The sequence below is a fragment of the Castor canadensis genome, chromosome 10 (genome assembly GCF_047511655.1).
Source record: "Castor canadensis chromosome 10, mCasCan1.hap1v2, whole genome shotgun sequence".
Taxonomy (NCBI): Eukaryota; Metazoa; Chordata; class Mammalia; order Rodentia; family Castoridae; genus Castor; species Castor canadensis.
Window position 1 is genome coordinate 129,975,545 of NC_133395.1, and position 21,768 is coordinate 129,997,312.

The following is a 21,768-nucleotide window of genomic DNA, read 5'->3' on the forward strand; positions in this document are numbered from 1 at the left end:
GTGTAAGTCAAGGCAATCAAATTTATTTTTGGTTATGCAATCACAGAACTGATTACTTTTCAAATAAAAATCCAGAGAACCTACTAACTTCCCAGAATAAAAATAACAAGCAGTAGTTTGTATGTGAGAGAGAGAGCAAGTGTGAGCGTGTACCCATGTTTATGCATGGGGTGGGGCAAGAGTGGGGTGGGGAGGGGGGCCTTACAGTTTTCTCTCTGGCAGCCATGATGGAAAAAGAGAATGGAAAACTACATCATCACTATTTAAATCTATGAATAATGCCCAGATAATCTAGCATGACTTAAAAAAAAATTATGATTGTTGAGCTCAAGCTCAACAATCAGTCATTTATAATAGATTGATTGTTTTCAAGGTAATTTTATCAATTCAAGAACTATCTTGGGTGGACGAAGGCAAGAAGAAACAACATACAAAAAAAAAAAAAAAAAAAAGAAAAGAAAAAAACCCCAGCTGTTTTCTACCCTTAAGTTAAAGACAGATTGATTTCTGGATGATAGTAGCTTTTATCCTGTAACACCAATCCTACAAAATAAAATACAGCCAGTCTAAACTGATTAGATGAATAATTTTTTTTTTAAAAAAGCATCTTTCATTTAACTACAATTCATTTATATAATCATTGCCTACTTTAAAAGAATCTCCCTCAAACATGACTACCCTCTACCCCTACTGCAAGAAGACTAGAGGTCACTTGAAGACAAAGAAAAAACTAGGAGCCCTTCAGGTGGGACACAACATAAGAGAGGTCATTTTGTCCATTCAGTTAGTGAAGTCACCTGGATATAGAATTAGGAACAACTTTTCCCTTCTTATCCAGAAGTCTGAGAACTAAGTTCCCAGAAACATCTAAGGGCAAAGGAATGACAAGACTTGCCAGGGGAGAACAGAAGAACGACCATGAAGTAGTGAGAGTGACTTTTAAATAAATGTGCCAGAACTAATACACACAATGGATATTGTCCCTTCAAAGTCATTATCTTGGAAATTCTATGTTTATCCTAATGCTGTTACCGGCACTTAGGAATTTGTTTCCAAGCCTGGAAGTTTCCACATTCTTAAAGCTAGCAAGTATTAGTCTTCTCAGGCTGAGTAGAGCCGCAGTCAAACATCATCAGAGTAGTTGTGATTTTTGTTGGAAAGTCCTTCCTGATATCCGCAGTCTAGGGGACATGTCCACTCCTAAACGATCCCTGTGCTTCCTTATATATCATCTTTTCTGACAAAGCTATAAACTTCATCAGTACAGAGAGTTTATCTATCTTCTTCGTTTTTACACCCTCTTTGTTTTTTCTAGTGCCTAGAAAATTACAGGAACCAAGAAATACTGAATAATGTAATCTGCTATAATATAAAGTGGTTTGGAATACCATTTGTGCTTTCTCTATTTACTTTCTCCACTCCTCTAAGAAAAGAGGAGTGTGATTATACACCTATGTGGGAATACTGCCTTATATACCTGGGAGGGTTGAATTTGATTATTTTCACTACTTATTTAGACATAGAAAAAAGCAAAATCACGATTATATCTTCACGTGTTAAAAGTTTACAACTTTCTCATTGCCAAATTTTCAAGTATGATGTCTTACCTAGTTGCAGTACCTTTACAGTGTCCCTGTAGGCCTTCATCACCAGCTTGAAATGGCGATAGAGTGGGTAGCACAAAACTCTTCTTCCAAAAGACACCACAATTTCATGAACATTAGTCCAAGTCTGTGAAGTGTCATTTTAATAAGCAGTCATTTCCATAAAATACATTACACAAACAAAAGCACACCATGAAAAAGAAAACGATTCTCAATTAAAACCTATAAACTTGGATCATCATGAAGTAGAAGATAAAGATAAATCCATGAAATAAGGTTCTTTTTGTACACCTTACAATAAAATATCTTATCGCAGTCTTGTTATTTCATACTATATCAACATATCACAAACACTCCTTAAAAATCACTTGCATAGCAGTAAAGTTTTAAAGAGCCTTAAGAATTACAGGGCTGGTGGAGTGGCTAAGCGGTAGAGCCCTGAGTTTAAACCCCAGTGCTGCCAAAAAAGAATTATAAATAAGAATCTAAAACCCAAGGCACTAACAGAGGGCGGGTGCAAATGAAGGATGCTGCTAAACGGTGTGCTTTGTGTCTTGTCATTTAGGGTCTCAATGTGCACAGATCGAGGACGTGGAGTCCTTAGTGAAGGATGTTCGCTCTCCACTCTCCTTATTCCTGTTTTTTATTTTTGGTTTGGGCCTGAGTAATACATGATAGTTACTTGAGTAATTTGCTTTTATTTATCAGAAAGAAAACGCTGCACTGCTGATGTCTAAGGGAAAAAGTCTTCTTGAGAGGTATCAAACGGATACATTTAGTAATTCAAAACTTATAAAATTATTTTTAATTGTTTTTTGATCAGTCAAGTATGAAATATAAATCATATATAAAACTTAAAATATAAAATTAAAACTAAGGGAGCAAGAAAATTTCTATGTATGCTAAGCCTTAATGCTATAGGGGATCTAGTACATATACTGAATATTTGACAAAGAATATTTTATATCTAAAAAGAATTATGAACTTTTAAAAGATTCTGGCAAAAACCTAAGTACTTATAAAAGTATAATATAGTTCTTAATATGTCTGATAATTCTAAATCACCTCAAAACAATAAAAATTTCAAAATAAATCATAAATAGGTAGATTTTCATATAGATTTGAATAACTACACAACAAAATTATCTCATCACCAACTACTTTTATGATATTAATTGGTGCTGAGGATACATGTGTATCTTCCATCAGCAATGTGCATGTGAAACGGCTGAGATCTGGCTGCAGATCAGATCCCATTCCATAGGCTGGGGACTCAGAGTTTGTCCATCTAAAAAGCTTCAGCTGAGCTGCTGGCCCCTGGACCTCTTGCAGGAGTAAGGTTCTCTCAGGAATAAGTGACTTACTTCCTCCTCAGGTATCAAAGTAACGCATGGAATTTCACAACCTAAAACACTAGTTGTTTTCACTGACAAGATCACTATCAACTGCGTGACAACTGTTAAATGCTTCCACTTTTAATTACTGTTTGGGTGCACCATAGTTTGTTCACAACTACTAAATTTAAAGATACCATCCTTTGATATTTTTGGTGAGACCTATACAACTACTTTGTAGAAAATAAGTATAAAAACAATTAATACTATACTTAAAGAGGCACCAGTATTAACCAAATAGTTGGTGGACCCAGGATAAGTTATTTAAGTTATATGAGCAAAGTTTCCTTACCTATAAAACCAGCTATACTCACTCACCAACTTGTTGAGGGGAACAGGTAAAGTAATAGATGTAAAACACCTTGCACAAACCTACCTGAAGGTCCACTACCACCTACCTAGGTTTGCTTCCCATCTTTGAGCTCTGAGCCCCACTATTTGCCAATTTACCAACACACCTCCAACTCCATCCACACTCTCCCCCAACAAACCCTGTCCTCATTGTTCTTCCAAAGAGCATTTTCCTCCACCAACTTCCAAGATACCTACCTGGCTTCACTATAAGTTTACAAAAAGAGGAAAAACACACTTATACAATGAAGCTTCCACTTCTAAGAGCTACTTAAACTACCCAAAATGCTTAAGGACAACAGAAAATAACTTTCCAAATAATAAAAACCTCAACAAAGGACTGGGAATCATACCTCAAACCAGGACAGGGTTGGACTCAGTTTTCTAATATTCCATGCAGACTCCACCTTTGTTTTGGAGAAAAGACCATTATCACCTTTAGAAGTAAAGTCATTTGAAAAATAAATCCAGTACATTTACTTATGCTAGCATCTGAGTAGTACTGACATATGCAAGAAAAAAGATAACTGTTTTACTGTTACAGAAACTTAAGAGATTTTACAAAATAAAACCTTCCTATAGATAAGAATGCCAGAACACAAAAGCAAATAGGCAGAGGCTTTGAAGCTAAAAATTAAAGCAAAATGATGCTTGATTGGTTTCCCTCCTTCTCCACTATGTCATTTGCTGTTGAAGTGCTGTATGGTGCTTAAAAAGCTGCTGAGGAATTTGGCCTTTCAGAAAATACAGGTAAGAATAAGATATTCTAGACAAGCTCTCAAAGTTCCAAGACTTCATGGTTTCAAACAATCAAACAGATGAATAAAAAATTGTAAATTTTATCAAGTACAACTAAACACTCTCACTTATCATGAGTCAATAATAATGAAGCACTTTTTCATCAAAGAAAACATTTTATTCATCTATATGTCTTTAAAAGGTGAGTGAAAACAAAGTATCTTCAGATACAGTATGCCTTTTATATACTTAATATTATTCATTTTGGAGTCACATGCAAACCTTAAGAATTAGCTCAGAAATTTTCAGAATCATGTCAAGAAAAAAACTGGCACATACCAAACTTGTAACTCTTAATACTATGTGTTCAGTGAAAAAAAAGAGGACTAAACAACAGTATATACATTATATATAAAAGTAGGTTAAACAAGTGTCTATATGCTATAATCCAACGTAAATATATGCATGTGTACAGTGAAGGTAACTGGAAAGAGACACACCACTTGGTAGAAGTGATTATTTCTGATTACTGAAATTACAGGAAATCTCAATTCTTTTTTGCATGTGTGTATTTCCTCTACCATGATATAAGTTACTCATGTAATTCAAAAACAGGAAAGCATATGCTAAGGTCAGAACTCTGAGCACAGACAATTATAAAACAGCCGCAGAACCACATTAACTAGAGAATCAGTTTTGTTTTTCCAGCTTTTTAAATTAATTTACTCATTTTTGTGGTGCTAGGAACCCACAGCCTTTTCAAATATATGATATATGCTTCATCAATATACAATATACAAGCAAAAAGAAAGTTTGGCTCTTCATTTATGAAATTAAATATGGTTTAAGATATACAATAAAGCCCGTATTATTTTTTTAAAAGATCATTTAAGAGACAGTTTATTCTACAAAAGGATTTAGTTTTATGTTATGATTCTGTCTATCTATTTATATTATTCATTTACTTATTTAGGTTTTTTTTTAAGAGACAGGGTCTTGCTATGTAGCCCAGGCTGGCCTTAAACTCACAACCCTCCTGCCTCAGTCACCCAAGTGCTAGGCTGATTCTTTTAGATAGCAAAAAGAGATATGATTAGGTTTTTTAAAATATGGCTTACATACAATCTTTTAGAAGTATGTATTCTGTGAACTGAGAAACATACAGGAACATGCAGGTACATACTAAGACTCCTTTTTGTGAGGTTTTCTTTGGTGGGGAGGGCACAGGGGTTTGAGATAGGGTCTCATCCTATATCCCAGGCTGGCCTAGCACTTGTTACGTATGTAGCCCAGGTTAGTCTTGAACTCTTGATCCTCCTGCCTCAGACTAGTGAGTGCTGGGATTATAGGTGAGCACCACCACAACCATCTTTTCCTTTTTGTAGAACTCAGTTCTTGGCATACGTTGATTGATGGCTTAGAGAAAGAATGTCAATGAGAGTGGCAGTTGACCCCTTTGCCAACGTCAAAGATCACATGACATCGCCCTCTCTTTGGCCTCAGAGAGATGAAAGCTCAAGGATGTCTTTCTACCCTCATTTTCACATCCTTAAACTTCCACTGCCACCCACAGCACCTTTACCTTGGACATCCCTACGTAAGGCACCACCATGGGCTCTGCTCCAACAAGAAAGATGATGTTTTAACTTGGTTTACTTAGCACAGTGTCTCTCAATACACACAGACATGTGCACTTACGTTCTGCTCGCCTTCTGTGACTCGAATTTCATAGCAATACGCCAGAAGGATATCAATTAAACTGTAGTACACCTGACGATGGGCGTTCTTGTCCAGCAGGTAAGATTTATTGACAAATTTTCGTAGTTGATATTTCTCCTCTTCAGAAAAACACACTAGAAAAGAAATGCATTTGAAAATTAAACATCCCATTCAGTTTTGTAAAACCGCCAACATGAAAGATTTGCCAGAATTAGAACTCTGAATATAGAAATTGAAATGAATTTATTTCTACTTAACTCTGAATATATAAACAACTTTTACAAGAAGATTTTACAGTTTTGTTAAGGGATCTGCAGCTGGACATGATGGCTCACACCTGTAATCTCAACTAGTAAGCTGGGCATGGTAGTGTGCCAGTGCACACCTGTAAACCTGTCTACCAACAAGTACCACATTAAAAGTCCAGTCTTTACATTCTATGGTTTCCCCGCACCCATGTGGCCCTATGTGGATATGTAAACAGTCTCTCACACATCAGCTCTGGCAAATTCCTACAAGTCAAGTGCAGCTGGGTGAGCTTCTGTAAAGGAGCAGAATGTGCCATGATGCACCACACTCCGTCCAGCTACTCCCCCTACTTACCTTCTATTTTTCTGCTACTGCTAATAATGCCGCAGTAAATGTCCTTGTGTCCTGAAGCTTTCTAATTTCTATAAAAGATTTCTGAGTAGATTTATTGGCTCAGAAAGTTTATGTTTTTTGCTGTGCTTTTTAATTTACCACTGCAACCTTGCAGAGCTGGGGATTGAATCTAGGGCCTTGTGCATGCTAGGCAAGCACTCTACCACTAAGCTACATTGCCAATTCCATTTATAAATTTTTTAAAATACTCTATTAAAAGCTACAATAACTCTCCTTTCTGACGGTCATGTAACCAAGTTCCTCTTCCCATACATACCTCCCACCTTCTTGGCAATAAACCTCAGAGCACTCTTCCCATTCACGTCCAGTTCAGTGGATTTAAAGGAACTGTGGGAGGCAGAATTCTAAGATGAAGCCCATGGGGACACATCACTATGAAAGGATAGAGCTTGGGACTTGCTTCTGTCCAAGAAAATATGGCAAAGATGATGGGACAGTCAGTGCCATGATCACACCCTGTTATTGGGGACTGGAGTCAGGGCCTTTCTTGCTGGTTTTGAAGCAGGGAAGAGGACACGTGGAGGAGGGGACTGTGAGAAGGCTGCAGGGTAGGCACCTGAGAGTGCCCTCAGCTGGGAGCCAGCAACAAAGAGATGGCCTCAGTTCTACAGAAGTCAGAAAGATAATTCTGTCAACAATTATGTGAGACTGGATGAGGACTGAGATCTAGAAAGGAAGGGGCCACGAACACCTATTTAAAAAAGAGAAAAAAAAGGTACATTTGGCAACAGCCTTCCAAAATCCAGCTGAGCTCCTGACAGAGGCATGCCTAACTCTGGATGCATGACTATGAATGTGTGCAGTGTCAACTGGCTGTACAGCAAGAGAAAACTAAAATGGTGACTTACTGTTACTTCAGTTAGTATCCCTCTAACTGCAAAACTTTGAGCATTATTTCCTAGGTTTGTTGGCAACCTGGATTTGCTCTCTTATGAATAACCAATTTGAAGGTGTTCTGCTCAATTTTTTCTACTGGATAGCTTCTCTCATCAAATTTTCCAGAACTCTTTGTATCTTTTAAATCCTAACCACCTCACCAAATCTAATGTATCTATGGACTTTTTTTATGATACCTTTTGCCAGTGAAGTCTTTTTTTAATGTAGCCAAGTTAAGTCTATCTTCTTTTTTTTTTTTAGAGTGGATTTATAGCCTTGGTTAATGTTTCCCTAACCTCTGAATTGTACACAAAGTGTCTTTAAGACCTACTGTTTCATTTTCTATGCTTAAATCTTTAATCCATCTGTAGGCTAGTTTTTTCATGTTTCAAGATTTCAGTTTATTCCAGTTGAACAGTTAACTGTGCCAGCACAATTTGTTCAGAAATCCATTTTTCCCACTATATTGAACCAGTAACTTTGTCAAATAGATCTGTTGCTTTTCTTGCTAAAAATTACTTCAAAGTATTTTTGTTTTTGTCACTGTTGTGAATACAGCAATTTTCCCCATTTCCATTAATTAAATAATTCTTGACAACAGACAAAAAACTATATATTAGCCACTTTACCAAATACTGACTACTCAGCCCAAACCAAGTCCAAATACTCAAATGCTTATGATAAAACAGAAATACTTTGTTTCCATAAAGGCAAGTATGAGTCTGTTGTTCCAAGTTTCTTCTGATGCCTAGGATTCAGGCAATCTATCATAAAGTAGTCTCTAAACATCAAATCTTCCAATATTTATAGACCAGAAAACATATAACACAATTTGCTATTTAATTATGTATCTTCTTGCATTAAACATACTTATTATTGATTCCTTGTTTTTTTTTTTTTTTGCTTTTTGAGGCAGGGTCTCACTATGTATCCCAGGCTGGCGTTGAACTCATGATCCTTCTGCCCCAGCCTCCTGAGTGCTGAGATTATAGGCGTGTATCTCTAATGGTCCTCGTTATTATACACACAAAGAAAGATTTACAGAGAGAGTAACAGATAAAAGCATGAACTAATAGCTCAGTTTGTAGCTATTATAACTAAAATGTGGTCTTTCACCTGCCTTAGAGCAATTTTAAAAGAAAACTAATTACATGTACATATAGCTACCTCTAAATAAAAGTGTTATTAACCTCTCATCTTGCAAAGTAATTTATAATTTTCTTTCCAGCCCCTATCAGACAATCACTTTCAAATTCACTTGAAGGGATTTTCAGTCCAGAGGAAGAGGAGCACCCTGCTTCCGTTTCTGGTGCTTCACATCAAAACAATGTCAAGATGACCTTCAAACCTTTTTCTCCAGGTGGTAGAATTGTCCATTATGTATGGGTTATAAGTTATGGGCTAAATGCTGTAACAAACAGAGCCCCAAAGATTCAAAAGCCTGAGGCTTAAATAAGAAGTTTCTCTCCTACTACTATCCTGGGTAAACAACACAGGGCTGGCTGGCCATTAGCCTCCCCACATGACCTCCATCTATGGGTCCAAGATAGCTGCTCTGGGTTTTTGTCATTTTCTAACCAATTGAGAAAGCAAAACATAAGACAGCAGCACCTCCCTTCTCAAGACTAGATCCAGAAAGTGCATCTATCACTTCCAACCAGACAGGACCCAGAAACATGACCACACCTGGTTGCAAGGACAGAAGGGGAATGCAGTCATTGGCTGAGTGGTCATGTGCTCAGCTGGAACTCAAGGAGGCCTCTTAATGAAAGAAGGAAGAAGGACTGTGAAAAGACACCTGGTCTCTCTGCCACCTTTTCAGAGAAAAAAAAATTATCAGAATACTTTTTAATATTCCCAAACCATTCTCTTATTAGCTGTCTAGCTACATAGTCCCTTTCTGCCTCTGCTCAGTAAAGACTGCCTTTCTCCTCTTCACAACTTGACAAGAGCTGGAAAAGATGACAACACACAAATGATGAACCCCTGCACAGGTTTGGAAAAATGTCTCCCAAGGCCCATGTGTGAAAGGCTTTAGGAGATGGCAGAATCTTTAAGAAGTGGGACCTCAGGGGAGGTCTTAGGTCCCGGGGGTGTGCCCTCGAAGGGGATAGTGAAATCTAGTCCCTTCCTACCTTCTTTTGTATCCTAGCCATGAAGTGAATTGTACTTCTGCCATGATGTGCTGTCTCACTACAGGCCCCAAAGCAATAAGGCCTGTTGATCATGGAGAGAAACCATGAGCCAAAATAAAGCTTTCCCATTTTTAAGTAGATTATCTCAGGTATTTTGTTACAGTAACAAAAAGCTGACTACCACATCCCTTTTCAGATAGAATTTTCTAAATTCACTTCTGTGCACTTTTATGAGTCTTAAATTTAACATGACTTCTTTTTATTTAAATGTTTCCAGTCATTTTGCAGCCTATCCTGGGGGGCGGGTCTTAAATACTTTTATTTTAAATTACTAGAAGCAATACTCCTTTTAATACACTATAATATAAAGGTTTGAGACTGTATTCCCTTAATATACTTAATGCAAAACACAGGTTTTGAAAAACATTTATATAATTATTTTTTCAACCATGTTACCAATCCTATGCAAAAAAAATTAATGTATTTGTACAAGCATTATACAAGTGACAAATAATTATAAGCATGCATTTAATTTGCTGGCCATCAAGGTAAGGAAGGGGTATTTTTTAAAAACTTTAACAATACAGGTAGGTGTCAAGTGAAGCATTCTTTAAAGGTTGTTTAAAAATGAAATAATTCTGATAAAATGGGTGGTGATTGCCTCATTAAAGAACTCACTTAAAGATTCCTTAATTTAAGTAAAAGCTTTTCGTTCACTTCAGGCAATTCAATTTAAGGCAACTGCATGAAGGAACATAGTCACTGCCTGAAGGAAGTACACCTGACAAAGTATTTTAGAACCCTTTGTATTTAGCAAGAAGATTTGAGACAGAATTCCCTTAAGCATAGTTTTCCAGACATTCATTAATTCAGCTAATAGGAAAGTGCCAGGTGTTCATGATGATGTTATCTCACTAGAGAAAAGCCTTTATACCCTAGTTGACTAATAAAGACCTTTGCTTCCACATATTTCTGAATCACAAAGTAAGCATGCCAGAAACATTCACAAAGTGTCAACTATTTACATGTTCATGCCTTCATTCTTCAGTAACCATACCTGCGTGAGCTTAATGATTTGAAAAGGGTGAGCCGGGCACTGTAGGTTCTTATCCAAACACAATGGCCCAATGTATTGTACGCCACTGCCAATGGCTGTATAACACAGGAAAGCCTACCTGACTGTACTCTTTTGAATTCCTGGATGCTAGCGGCCTCAAGTCTCTCTTCAAAACACCACCAACTTTTTCTGTGCACTTCTAAGTTTCATTTTGGCCTACTGAGCCCATGTATGCATTTTACCTTATAAAATTCAAGCTAAGAAATCAGAGGATAAATAACAATAATAACAAACCATGAAATCAGTAGAGAAATCAGAAGTCTGAATTCCCAAAGTCCTCTTTATGAGAGCTATAAATCGTATCACCTGAAGGGGCTGAAGGGAGGTTCACAAAGTCAGGTCTAGCTGAGCAGCAGCACTGCCAACAATACTTGGATGACTGCCACCAGGAGCAACATTTGTCAAGCATTTGTATAATTTAGCTACACTAGAAAGCAGCTATGCTATATAGTTCACAACATTTTGGTTAATTATACTTCTAAAAATAGTCTACAGTGAAACAAAAGTCAGCTGAATACTCAGTATGTTTGGGGAAGAAATTGGCACCCACTCATTGAAGCAAATGACCCAGGACCACTTCCCAACATTAACAACCCCATCAATATGGCTGACGACAGCACAGTGACCCTTTTCAAAATGGAAAGATATTGGTGAGGTGGTTGCTTTTTCTCCCAAACATTTTCTGATTTTGTTACCCTTAAATCTTCCTTTCCTCTCTGAACCCCACTCCTAGACATCCCTTTCTTATCTGGGCCGATGATTCAATCATCCGCAATCTGCCTCCTCTCAGAGTAATGTATGTCTATCTACTGCATTGCACATGTACTGGAAACTCACCAAGGGAACCAGAAGAAACTGTGCTGCACTCAAACCTTCAGCCTAAATGGGAAGCCCTGCCATGCTACAACTTTCAAAGCTGACACTGACAGCTATCTCTACAAACACCAAAGGGATGTGGTGCCAAACAGGATGTCCCTGAGAAGTTCATTGACTATAAATGTTACGTGGTGTCATAACAAGCAATTATGTGCCAAGACTCTTGGGCTGAGATTAACCACTGAAAGACAACTTGGGAAATGTGGTAAGTCCATCCTCATAAAACCAGAGCTCCAGGGGAGCTTAGCATTTAACACTGCCATTCACAAGTCTTTGGGGAGGAAAATCTGGATCATTACAAGGCTGAAGACGTTAATAACAGTCTCCCTGTTGTAACTCATGGCTACAATAAATATGACAAGAATCATAACCCGACCAAAGACAGCAGCAAAGTGTACCACCTAAGGCTTGTCTAAAATTCAAATAATGCAGGATAACATGTTATGATGAAGGTGACTCCAAGGCGCAACCCTTACCCACACTCATATCTACCTGACACATGTGATGAGCAGCATTCATCAGGCCGCCCCTCACTGTTAAGCCAGAGATCAGAGGAGGACAGACTGGAAAAGGAGGGGGAGGAAATACAGCAACATCATGAACCTCAACAAACAGAACTTCTTAAAGCTTGTTTCTCGGTTTACTTCTTTTCTCCCATTCTTCAACACACTTCAATGTATTCCTCCAATTCTAGGTGTCTCATATATTTGAATAGAAAAAATGAGAGACAAATTTCTTTAACAAAGAACTTTCCCTGAAAGGCTTATAAAATATACAAAAATGGCTACTTCACAGAGAAGTCATTCAATTCCTGGTTCTTTACCATTGGTTTTATCCTCAAACATTCATGAGACACTAAGGATTTTACACACATGGACTCATTCCATCCTCATGAAAACTCTGAGGTAGATAGAGGAATTCCAGAGCTACAAGGTCAAAGTTGGGGTAGCAAGACGTTAAACCTCAACCCTATATTCAGCTTCTATCTTTCCTGTATTTTACCTGATACTTGGCATATTAGAGGAGGTACCTTCTGTTTGATACAGCTCAAGTTCTTATACCTTACATCACAAGCCCTTGCTATTTTGAAAGATGATTTCTAGAATGAATCACCATAATGACTGAGCAAACTCTGACCACCCAAAGTTCCAGCGTAGCTCCAAGCCATGGGTCAAGAAGGTCAGGGGTTAAAAGGACTGATCAGTAGTTTCATCTCCTGTTAACATTACAGAGAGACCTAATTCAAAACACTGAAAACACAGAAAACTGGACTGAAAACATGCTACAATTCATCACAGGAAGGCAAGTTAGCATTTAAATCAAAGGTAATGTTTCCTCTTGATTTTTAGGGCAACTAGCTCACCCTGGTGGAGACAAAGTTCAATTACACAACTACCAATCTCCCATACCACCTCATTAAAATACTGTTCTAACACTGGGGAAACTGACTCACATCGTTGGTATCTTTCATGATTTCTGAGAAGAGGTACATGTCATACAGTTAATTACCTAAACTGTGTTAACAATACTACATCTGAAAATTTGTCAATAAATGTGGAAAGTCTCTGAAGGCTTCTTAAACTGAAATCAAATACAAACCCAGGATGTATTGAAAACAATAAATGTATCAAGAGTGGTTATAATCATTTCTGTTATACAACAGAGCCAACTGTCTGTTTTCTAAAATTACAGCAGCAATTTTTCCATCTGGTAAAAATCTCCTAAATTCTAACAAAGCTTAACCACAAAAATATTCACTATAATATTTTTTCCATAAATATTTATTTAGTGCCTACTAGATAATAGGCACTACACTAGACCCTTAAACAAAAAGCAAATAACAGACTACTGCTCTAGTATGGAAAGGATTAAACAACAGATGCCACAAAGACTCCATACCTGCCTCAGACTGAGGAACAAAGGCAGCCACACCAGAAATGGAACAACCTAAACATCCACTACTCATGACACAAATACACAACAGGACAGTGGGCAGGAAGAAAAAGCCTGAAATACATCTGTACATGCTAACATGGAAGATCTGTAACATCCAATAAGAAAAAGAAGGTAAGAATAGAGCACATATAAGTTTTGTGCTCATAATTCTTAAAGCAAGCATTTAGATATGGGAATATATATCTTAAAAATAGTCTAGGCTAGAGTTATAACTGCATGGTAGAGTGTGTGCTCAGCATGCACAAGACCCTGGGGTTGGTCACCAGCACAAAAATTAATTAACTAAAAACAACCCAAAACTATTAACAGTGATTATTTTAAGACAGAGGAACTTGGGGTGGGAAAAGTCTATATTCCACTGAATGTTCTTCAGAATGTATGTGTGCGTGAGTGTGTATTTGTGTGTATGTGTGTGTTTCATTTAAACATTGAAACTTCTAACATAGAAATAAATAAAAACCAAATCAGTATGTCAAACAATATGGGACTTTTATTCCTGATCTATCTGAAAAGGTTATCACTCTCATGTATGGCTCTAATATGCCAACCTCACACTCAGAGAAAGTGGTAAAAATATATGTACATAAGAAAGGACTCTTTGTGGGTAACATTTGGCTTACTGTTAAATACTGCAGTCACCTCTTCTGGCTCATAAAATCCCCAGCTCAATTTTCAATTGTCCAAGCTGGCCAACCAGCTCTGGAAAGGCACAGCTTATGAAAATACTGAGGAGGACAGACCACATTCATTCAGCAGAAAGGGAAGAGAACTGGGTCTTTCCCCACTATTACTAATATTCAAATGTCCTTACCACCAAGGAATGTCTGCATCTCCCAAGCACTTCATTCTAAAACTACAAACATCTAGTGTGTTAATATCCCTAAATTTACTAAAAACAAATCAATAAAAGTTTTTTTAGAAGACTCCAACAATTCTAAAGGAAAATGTACTTCAAAAGAATTTTCCAACTAAAGTTAAATTGAATGCATTTTTGAGTGAAGGATGAAAATCTCATTTGCAAAATCAGCAATCCAAAAAACATATTTTCACTCTGTGAGGCAATTAAAATCATATGCTTAATAATAGGGTTTACCAGTAAACTCGGTAAACCATGAGATTTTAAAATTACTCAGATGAGCCTAATTTTGAGTTTCTTACCTAATGCAGCATTATCGTCTTGCTTCTTATTCTCTCCCAAAGAGGCCATCATTTTTGAATATGTGTCATTCCACCAAGGATCATACTTCAAAACCTGTTCAATTGCCTCATCGTCAAAGAAGTCAGCTCTGGGAAAATAGTGAATGGCTTGTTATATTGCATCAGGCAAGCTTTTATTTTTTTAAATCTCAACTCATCATATTTGCATTAGAAACACAGACTGCTAAGTCAAAGTGTATTTCCAAGGAAAACTGAGCATCTTGTTTATTTTCCTTGTGGCTACTAATTCTATAAAACAAAAGGCAAGCCAAAGACAAACTTGGCATTTTTGATCTCTTTAAATAGGAGGTTTGTAGATGATCCATTCTACCCTGAAGTTGCATCCCATACACAATGGTGGAAGATGACACAAATGTGAACATAGGCTGGAACTGAAACTATGCTAGGTTTGCAAGTAGCACAGACTTTGGCAAGGTTGTAAGAAAGACCTTTCAAATCCATCAGAAAAGCAAAACAGGTGAGCAGGAAATCCAGGATACCACATCTCTACAAAAAGGCTAAATGAGGCTATACACCTACACACCTATGGACGCACATATACCATTTTTCACCATGTACGCTAATACCTTCTACAAAAATGCAGGCTATTTTATTTACCTTAGTTTTAAACTATTGAAGAACATGAAAACAACCTTTAAAGACAAGAGAAAACCAATTTCCCTGCACTCTACTGACTCAGTTTTAACTAGAAAAATGACAGCTACTTTCAGAATATCCCTCTCCATCGACTCAGAAATAACACTATCCTGTATTCAAAGTTGGAAATTGGTATTCTTAGAGAAAATATGACAAAGTGCAACTTGTAGTGAAAAATTCATTTTATATTTCAGTTAGCTAGAAACCCAAGGAATTGGCTGCTTTGATAAATGGAATTTTCTAGCTGATAGTTTCATGACCTTAAACACTTTTTCTTTCATCTGAGACACTGAAATCTTTTTAAAGTCAGAAAGATCACAGAGAACTCCCTGAGTTCTTTATGTGTTGTGGGTACTGTACTAAGTGGTTTTTGTCCATTATTTCCTCAAATCCTCACCCCATGGCCACCGTAGCACGGGGAGGAAGGGGAAGGAAGCACACTATTAAAACTCTCATTTGACATGGGTAGAAACCAAAGCCCAGAAAAGTGGAGTATCATGGACAAGCTCAAAGAACCACTAAGAAGTTTGGCAAAGATACAAACCCACTTAAGTCTTACTCCAGAATCAAAACTCTTTAACAAGCATAAATGTTTAATTTTTATGCATGAGAAAATAAATAACATAGTGGACAAAACTGAAGAGGTAGCATCTTGAAACTAATTTTCCCATATCCATTCTTGTCAGGTGCATAAGGCACACAAGACTACAATAAAGTAACCTGCTTTATAAACTAACCCTGAAAGTCTAATTTCTTATTAGCTATCTCTTTCTCCTTAAAGGAAAACTTTAAGACAGGGTCTCACTATGTATCTCACGCTGATGTCGAACTCACAATCTTCCTGCCTCAGCTTCATAAGTGTTAGGATGACAGGTGTGAGCCACCGTGCTCAGCCTGGAAAACTCTTTTTGAATTAAGGCTCTACTATAGATTCATCCACAAATTAGAATGTCAGCTTTTCCTAAGAAACTCATTTCGAAAAAGAAAAGCTGAAAGAGTAAATTGCTAACATGCTATAACTAAGTGACTCATTAAAAAAAAATGACTTGGTGCCATGCTAGGCATAATAGTTCCAATGCTGACAAGCCAAAGACTGTGCTGACCCTGGAGAATTTACAGTCCCACAGGACAATCAAGTAATTACAATATGACATAACATCACAAGATCCTAGGGGCAAAATAAAATTGAGACTATAGGCAAAGGCTCTGCAGAAAACATTATCTAAGCCAACAGGTGAAAGATAGGAGTTGGCTACATTGAGAGTGGTAGGAATAGTAATCCAAAAGAAGAGTTGGCAAAATTTACAAAATGTGGCCTCACATTTAAGTAGGAAAAGTTGAAATAAAAGGTTGGGGACAACAACCTTGTAAACCATGTTAAAATTATCCCTAAGGCCAAGTGAATGCTTAGTGGCTTTTACATAGGGAATGACAACTTAAAGGGACATATCTGAAGGAGCAGAAACAACAGTGCTCTAGAACAGCATCATGGTTGTGGAAATGGAGCAGAGTGGATTGCTGTGACTTCTGTTTAGAAGCTGGAACCCTTGAGAAGTAGGGGTACATAATTGGAGGAGTCCAGGGAGTGCCCAGGATTTTCCACAGCAACTCAGTGGACAATAATACAGAGGCAAAGGAAGTTAACAGACATGAAGAGAGAAATGATGGCTTCTACTTAGGACAGGATGACTTTGATAAGCCCTGTCAAGACTTGGAGATCATTCCAACAAGCAGGTAAAGATACACATCTGATACTCAAGAGAAAGACATTTGAGTCATGAACATTTAGACCAAGGAAAAGATCAGTACTGCACAGAGGAACTGGCATGGTGAGAGAAAAGGGCCTTGGACACCTGAGCACTGAGGATACTTATGGCTTTCCCCCAGGGGGATCAAGATGGTTGTAGAATAGCATTCCTGATGCTTCTGTCTCTCACCCATACCCTAAAAGACACTCTAAACTGTTTAACTGATTATTCTGAATAAAATTTCCCTAATCCAGTTCCAATAATCTAAACTGTGATGGTTTACTTTCTACACTCTGTGAATTAAGGAGTTTCGTGATTATAATTTGAGGCTGATAAATATCCTACTTCACAGAAGAAATTATTTTCAAGTTTTTAAATGACATTTATCCAACAAGCATTCACTGAAATGCCCTCTACAGCAGCATCCAGGAGACAAACATCAATAAAAGTCATGAGCATAAGGACTCCAAAATTTAATGGGAACCATGGGCACAGATACAGAATGGGGCACAGGTGGTTAAAGACAAGATGAGCTGCCACAGGAGAATATTAAGATGGAGGGGTCCACGAGGGTGATAGCTGAGCCCAGGCTCAAGGACAAGTTCTTCAGGCAAATGGGGCAGGGGATCAAGAGCTAGCAAAGAGACAGTAACAGTAAAAGGAAGTGTATGAGAAGTGGTGTGATGTGCAGGAAGCAATGCTAGGAATCTCTCTGTATAGCTATCTTTATCTCAACTAGCAAAAATTCTATGTCTTTCATATTATTGCTTTTGAAATTCATAACAAAACTGGAGAAGAAGGCAGAACAGGTTCTGCCTGGAAGCAAGGGGGGTGGGAGGGAGAAGGAAGGGGTAGGGGGGAGAAATGGCCCAAACAATGTATACACACATGAATAAATGAATAAAGAAAAAAAAAAAGAAGTGGTGTGGAAATATAAACCTTCATTGTTGCCACAATGTAAGATGTGGGCAGGATCCAGGTCACAAAGAACTCCTGATTCATGCTAAGGAGTGAGAAGCTTATACTTTAAACAAGGAGCACCAAGTACAGGTGGAGGCAGGTTTTCACATCAGTACATCACCCTCCATGCTGATAGTTTTGTGGCTGATGGACCTGAAGAAGGCCAGACTGGAGAGATGCTTGTTAGGCAGCTGGAAGAGGATTATAACAAGTCAGACACAAATGAGGGTCAGAAGTAGATGAAGTGAAGCTAATAATACAGAGATAAACAGCACAACTTCAGGACTAATCAAATGTATGGAATAAGAAAGATGTCAAAGATGAATCTCAGCTTTCTAACCTTGGTGAACAGAGTGAAAAATGAGGCACCTCAACCAAGTGAGAAAATTCAGGAAGACTTTAGAGGTAAAATGATGAGCTCAATTTTGGACATGCTGAAACAGAGGAGTCCATGGGATTCCCAGTCACTCTCTACACCCTTTACCTGTTTTTTCTTCATAGCCTTTCATCACAACAAAAAGGTTGTGATGCCCCACCAACAGAACATAATTAAGCTCCACAAGTGCAGAGACCTGTCATACTCACCGTGGTATCTCTGCAGCCTACAGTATTGTAGATGTGCAGTTCATTCAAACAAATGCTCACTGAACCAATAAAAGCATAAATGAAATAATGAGTGAAGTTTTATTCTGATGCTTTTCCTTATGCCTGGCATTTTGAATAGAAAGCTACATTGGAAGCATGGGATCCAACTCCCAGCCTCCCAATTACTACTTGAGATATACTTAAGCCAGATCAATACACAAATTCAAAATAATGAAAAATTATAATTTAAAATTGTACTCCAAATGGGGGTATGATCATTTTTGTCCCTTATTTAAATCTTAAAGATGTTCACATTGTTGATTAAATTCTTTTACTGTTTTCTCCAAAATAAAGAAATAAGCAAGATTTTATGAATTAGGTAAGGTAAAAAAACATGACAGCAATTAAAAGACAGTATGAGGAAAAAAAATACTCTCAGCAAGACAAATAACAAAAACATGGCTAAGAGTAAAAGGGTAAAGGTTATTAAGAAATGTTTCAAATATCAACATATTTTAGTGTAGAAACAGTATCCAAAAGGAATACGTTGCAAGAAGTGGATCAATTTCTGTTGATCATCTATTAAATGCCCATCACTATAAAATACACCAAAACAAATCAAACCACACTGATAGCCAGATTTTACAACAAAAGACTTTAAAAATAGTAAGAATCCAAAAGTAAGTATATCTACTGTTGGAATGTATACATTTGTCTTTATAATCAACTGATTTCCCTGTGTTCTGAGTATGCGCTCTCAACTTAGCCCAGGTCTAAATTTTAGCCACTCCTGTAAGCACTACTCCTTAAGAAAGAGACAGAACATTTCATGCATACAACTAAAGAAAATGAGCTTCGTGATAAAGGAACACAGAAAATGGAGAATTGGGCTGCTTAGATATTACACTGACAACCATAAATTTCAGCCTCCTAATTCTCTCAGGTCACAGACTTATTCTTCTTGTTTTAGAAGAGAAGAGATAGGCAGTTCTTCTAATTAAGCTACCTCCCACTTGAAATTTCAGTCTTGTCGAACTCATTCTATGCTTATGCTAGTCTGAGAAATTTGCTGACAGTGAAATTTCCACTTTAAATATTCAGCATGATTTTAAATGGGTTTCTTCAAATTACTCTTCAGTGGACCTTTAAAACCACAATTGGAGAGATAAAGGTAATTAGAAATGGCAATGTAAATGGAGTTGAATCTCTCAGATGTCCTCCAAACTGTAACATGCCCATGCTTACCCAGCTTCCCTTAGGATGCTGAATAGTTCAACCATTCATCACTGCACATCACTCATTCTATGTGCACATCACAAGATAGATTTCTGCCATTCCAATTAGTATCCCACTGTGTCACAGGAGATAGAATGTTAATCACAAGAGCAACAGCAGTTAAAATGAAACTGTACATAAAAAAGGAAACACAGAGTGACAAATGGAGAGTCTCTTTTCAAGTCCTGGCCAAGCCACTTAGTAGTAGGGTGACCTTGGGCAAGTCCCTTAACCTCCTTTCCTAATCTGTTGTGAAAATTGAGTTAAATAATCACATGAGAGCACCTGATAAGCTGAAATCGTTATACAAATGTACAGGGAAGTGACGATTATAGTTGCATATGTAGCAGGTGAGAAATTGCTGGCCCAGATCTTGGGAAGAATAGTAAATGAAGTCTACATCAACATACAACACCCATTCTCTACACATCCTAGGACAGTTAAGTATTCACAGAGGCCAGGTGACAATGTGAAGTGCTGCTATCATGGCCGATGAGAGACGGTACAATCTCCAGTTAGATAAGTTCCTTGTGCAAATATAAGCCTGATAGAGATGCATTATGGCTAATGACACAATTAATACAGGTGGAAAAATATAGGGAAACTTAAAAATTAGATTCTGTTTACCACAAAGAATAATTAGTTGTGCATTTGAAACAGATCACTGATTACAGGTGCTAATGGATGAAAGGGAAGACCCTGGATCAGCAAGAAATGCAATACATCTAGCTTCAGGTTCTTAAGGAAACTGAGCTATACCTTCATTTACATATACCATTAACCACAATATAAAGTCTACTCAAAAGAAGTGTCGATGTTCTCATGAATTCACTATTTGTTTTTAAGCTTGGTGAGAAGAACTCAAGAAAAAGTTCTCCATTGCCAACATGAACGACTAAGAAGCAATAGCTAACAAAGATCCCAGAGGTAACGCAGTTGTAAGTTAAATTAGATGACAATTAAGGCTTTGAGCCATCACTCATTTCTAGAATCCAAAACCTATATGCCTAGTACAGTTAAGGACACTTAAAAAATTTTAAATGTCAAATAAATTATTTAACCCTCCAAAAATTGAATACTCACAGATAATGATCTGCATCAAATTTGGCCAGCTCAGCAGCCAGTCGCTTCTGCCTTCGCTCAGCTGCAGGGGTGAAATCTGGATCCTTAACATCAAGAACTTCACTCAGTTCATCCTAACACCACCCAGAAAGAGAAAGAAGAATGACTGCTATCTCCTATTTTTAGCACTTGAAAATCAAATTTTGAGGGGAAAAAATGCCAAAGCACTGGAACAATCTAATTGATCAGTAAATCGTGACACTTAGATTAAAATCCAGTAAATATGTGTTAAGCACCTACCACTACTCCCAAGGCCCTGTTGGAAACTTTCTCATAGATTATCTCATTTAATCCTTACAACAAACAGACTACCATATATGAAAGCTATAAAGGTTTAACATAAAATCAAGAGTGGAGTAAATCCATGCAAGCAAATAGGACTGTTTAATTCTCCATCCATTTATAACTTACAAGCTATTAAGGGTACAGCAGTCTCAGCATCCAACATCTACATACAGACTTTTCTTTCCCCCTACAATCTAGCTCAGCTAGTCTCAGAAAAGAATTACCATGGAAGACAATACACACAAAACTGTGCACATTCTACTTTGTGAGCCAATTTAAGAATTTTTCTGGACAATTCAAATGAATATGGCTTTCCATTTGGAAATGTAAGAATCCACTTTACTGAGATGTAAGCTTATCAATATGTAGCATGTTTCCTAAGTGGAATCCTCTACAGAATAGATGTGTTTTAGAAAAACTGCCCAGAATTCCATATGACATTCTTTCTTCCAATCACAACTGTGAAGCAAAGAAACCTTACACAATGCAAAATATTCCTAAAACTGTGCC

General features: G+C 37.4%; 1 protein-coding gene across 1 annotated transcript in view; it reads right to left on the minus strand.

The window, feature by feature from the left end:
* The window catches only part of Shq1 (SHQ1, H/ACA ribonucleoprotein assembly factor), a 94,826-nt gene that overhangs the window by 59,730 nt on the left and 13,328 nt on the right, over window positions 1-21,768 (minus strand). The window contains exons 5-9 of the mRNA XM_020168314.2: window positions 20,935-21,047; window positions 14,588-14,715; window positions 5,786-5,940; window positions 3,703-3,756; window positions 1,608-1,731 (exon numbers count right to left, since the gene is read on the minus strand). Of these exons, the coding sequence (XP_020023903.2) occupies window positions 1,608-1,731; window positions 3,703-3,756; window positions 5,786-5,940; window positions 14,588-14,715; window positions 20,935-21,047 (574 nt within the window). The remainder of the gene's footprint in view (window positions 1-1,607; window positions 1,732-3,702; window positions 3,757-5,785; window positions 5,941-14,587; window positions 14,716-20,934; window positions 21,048-21,768) is intronic.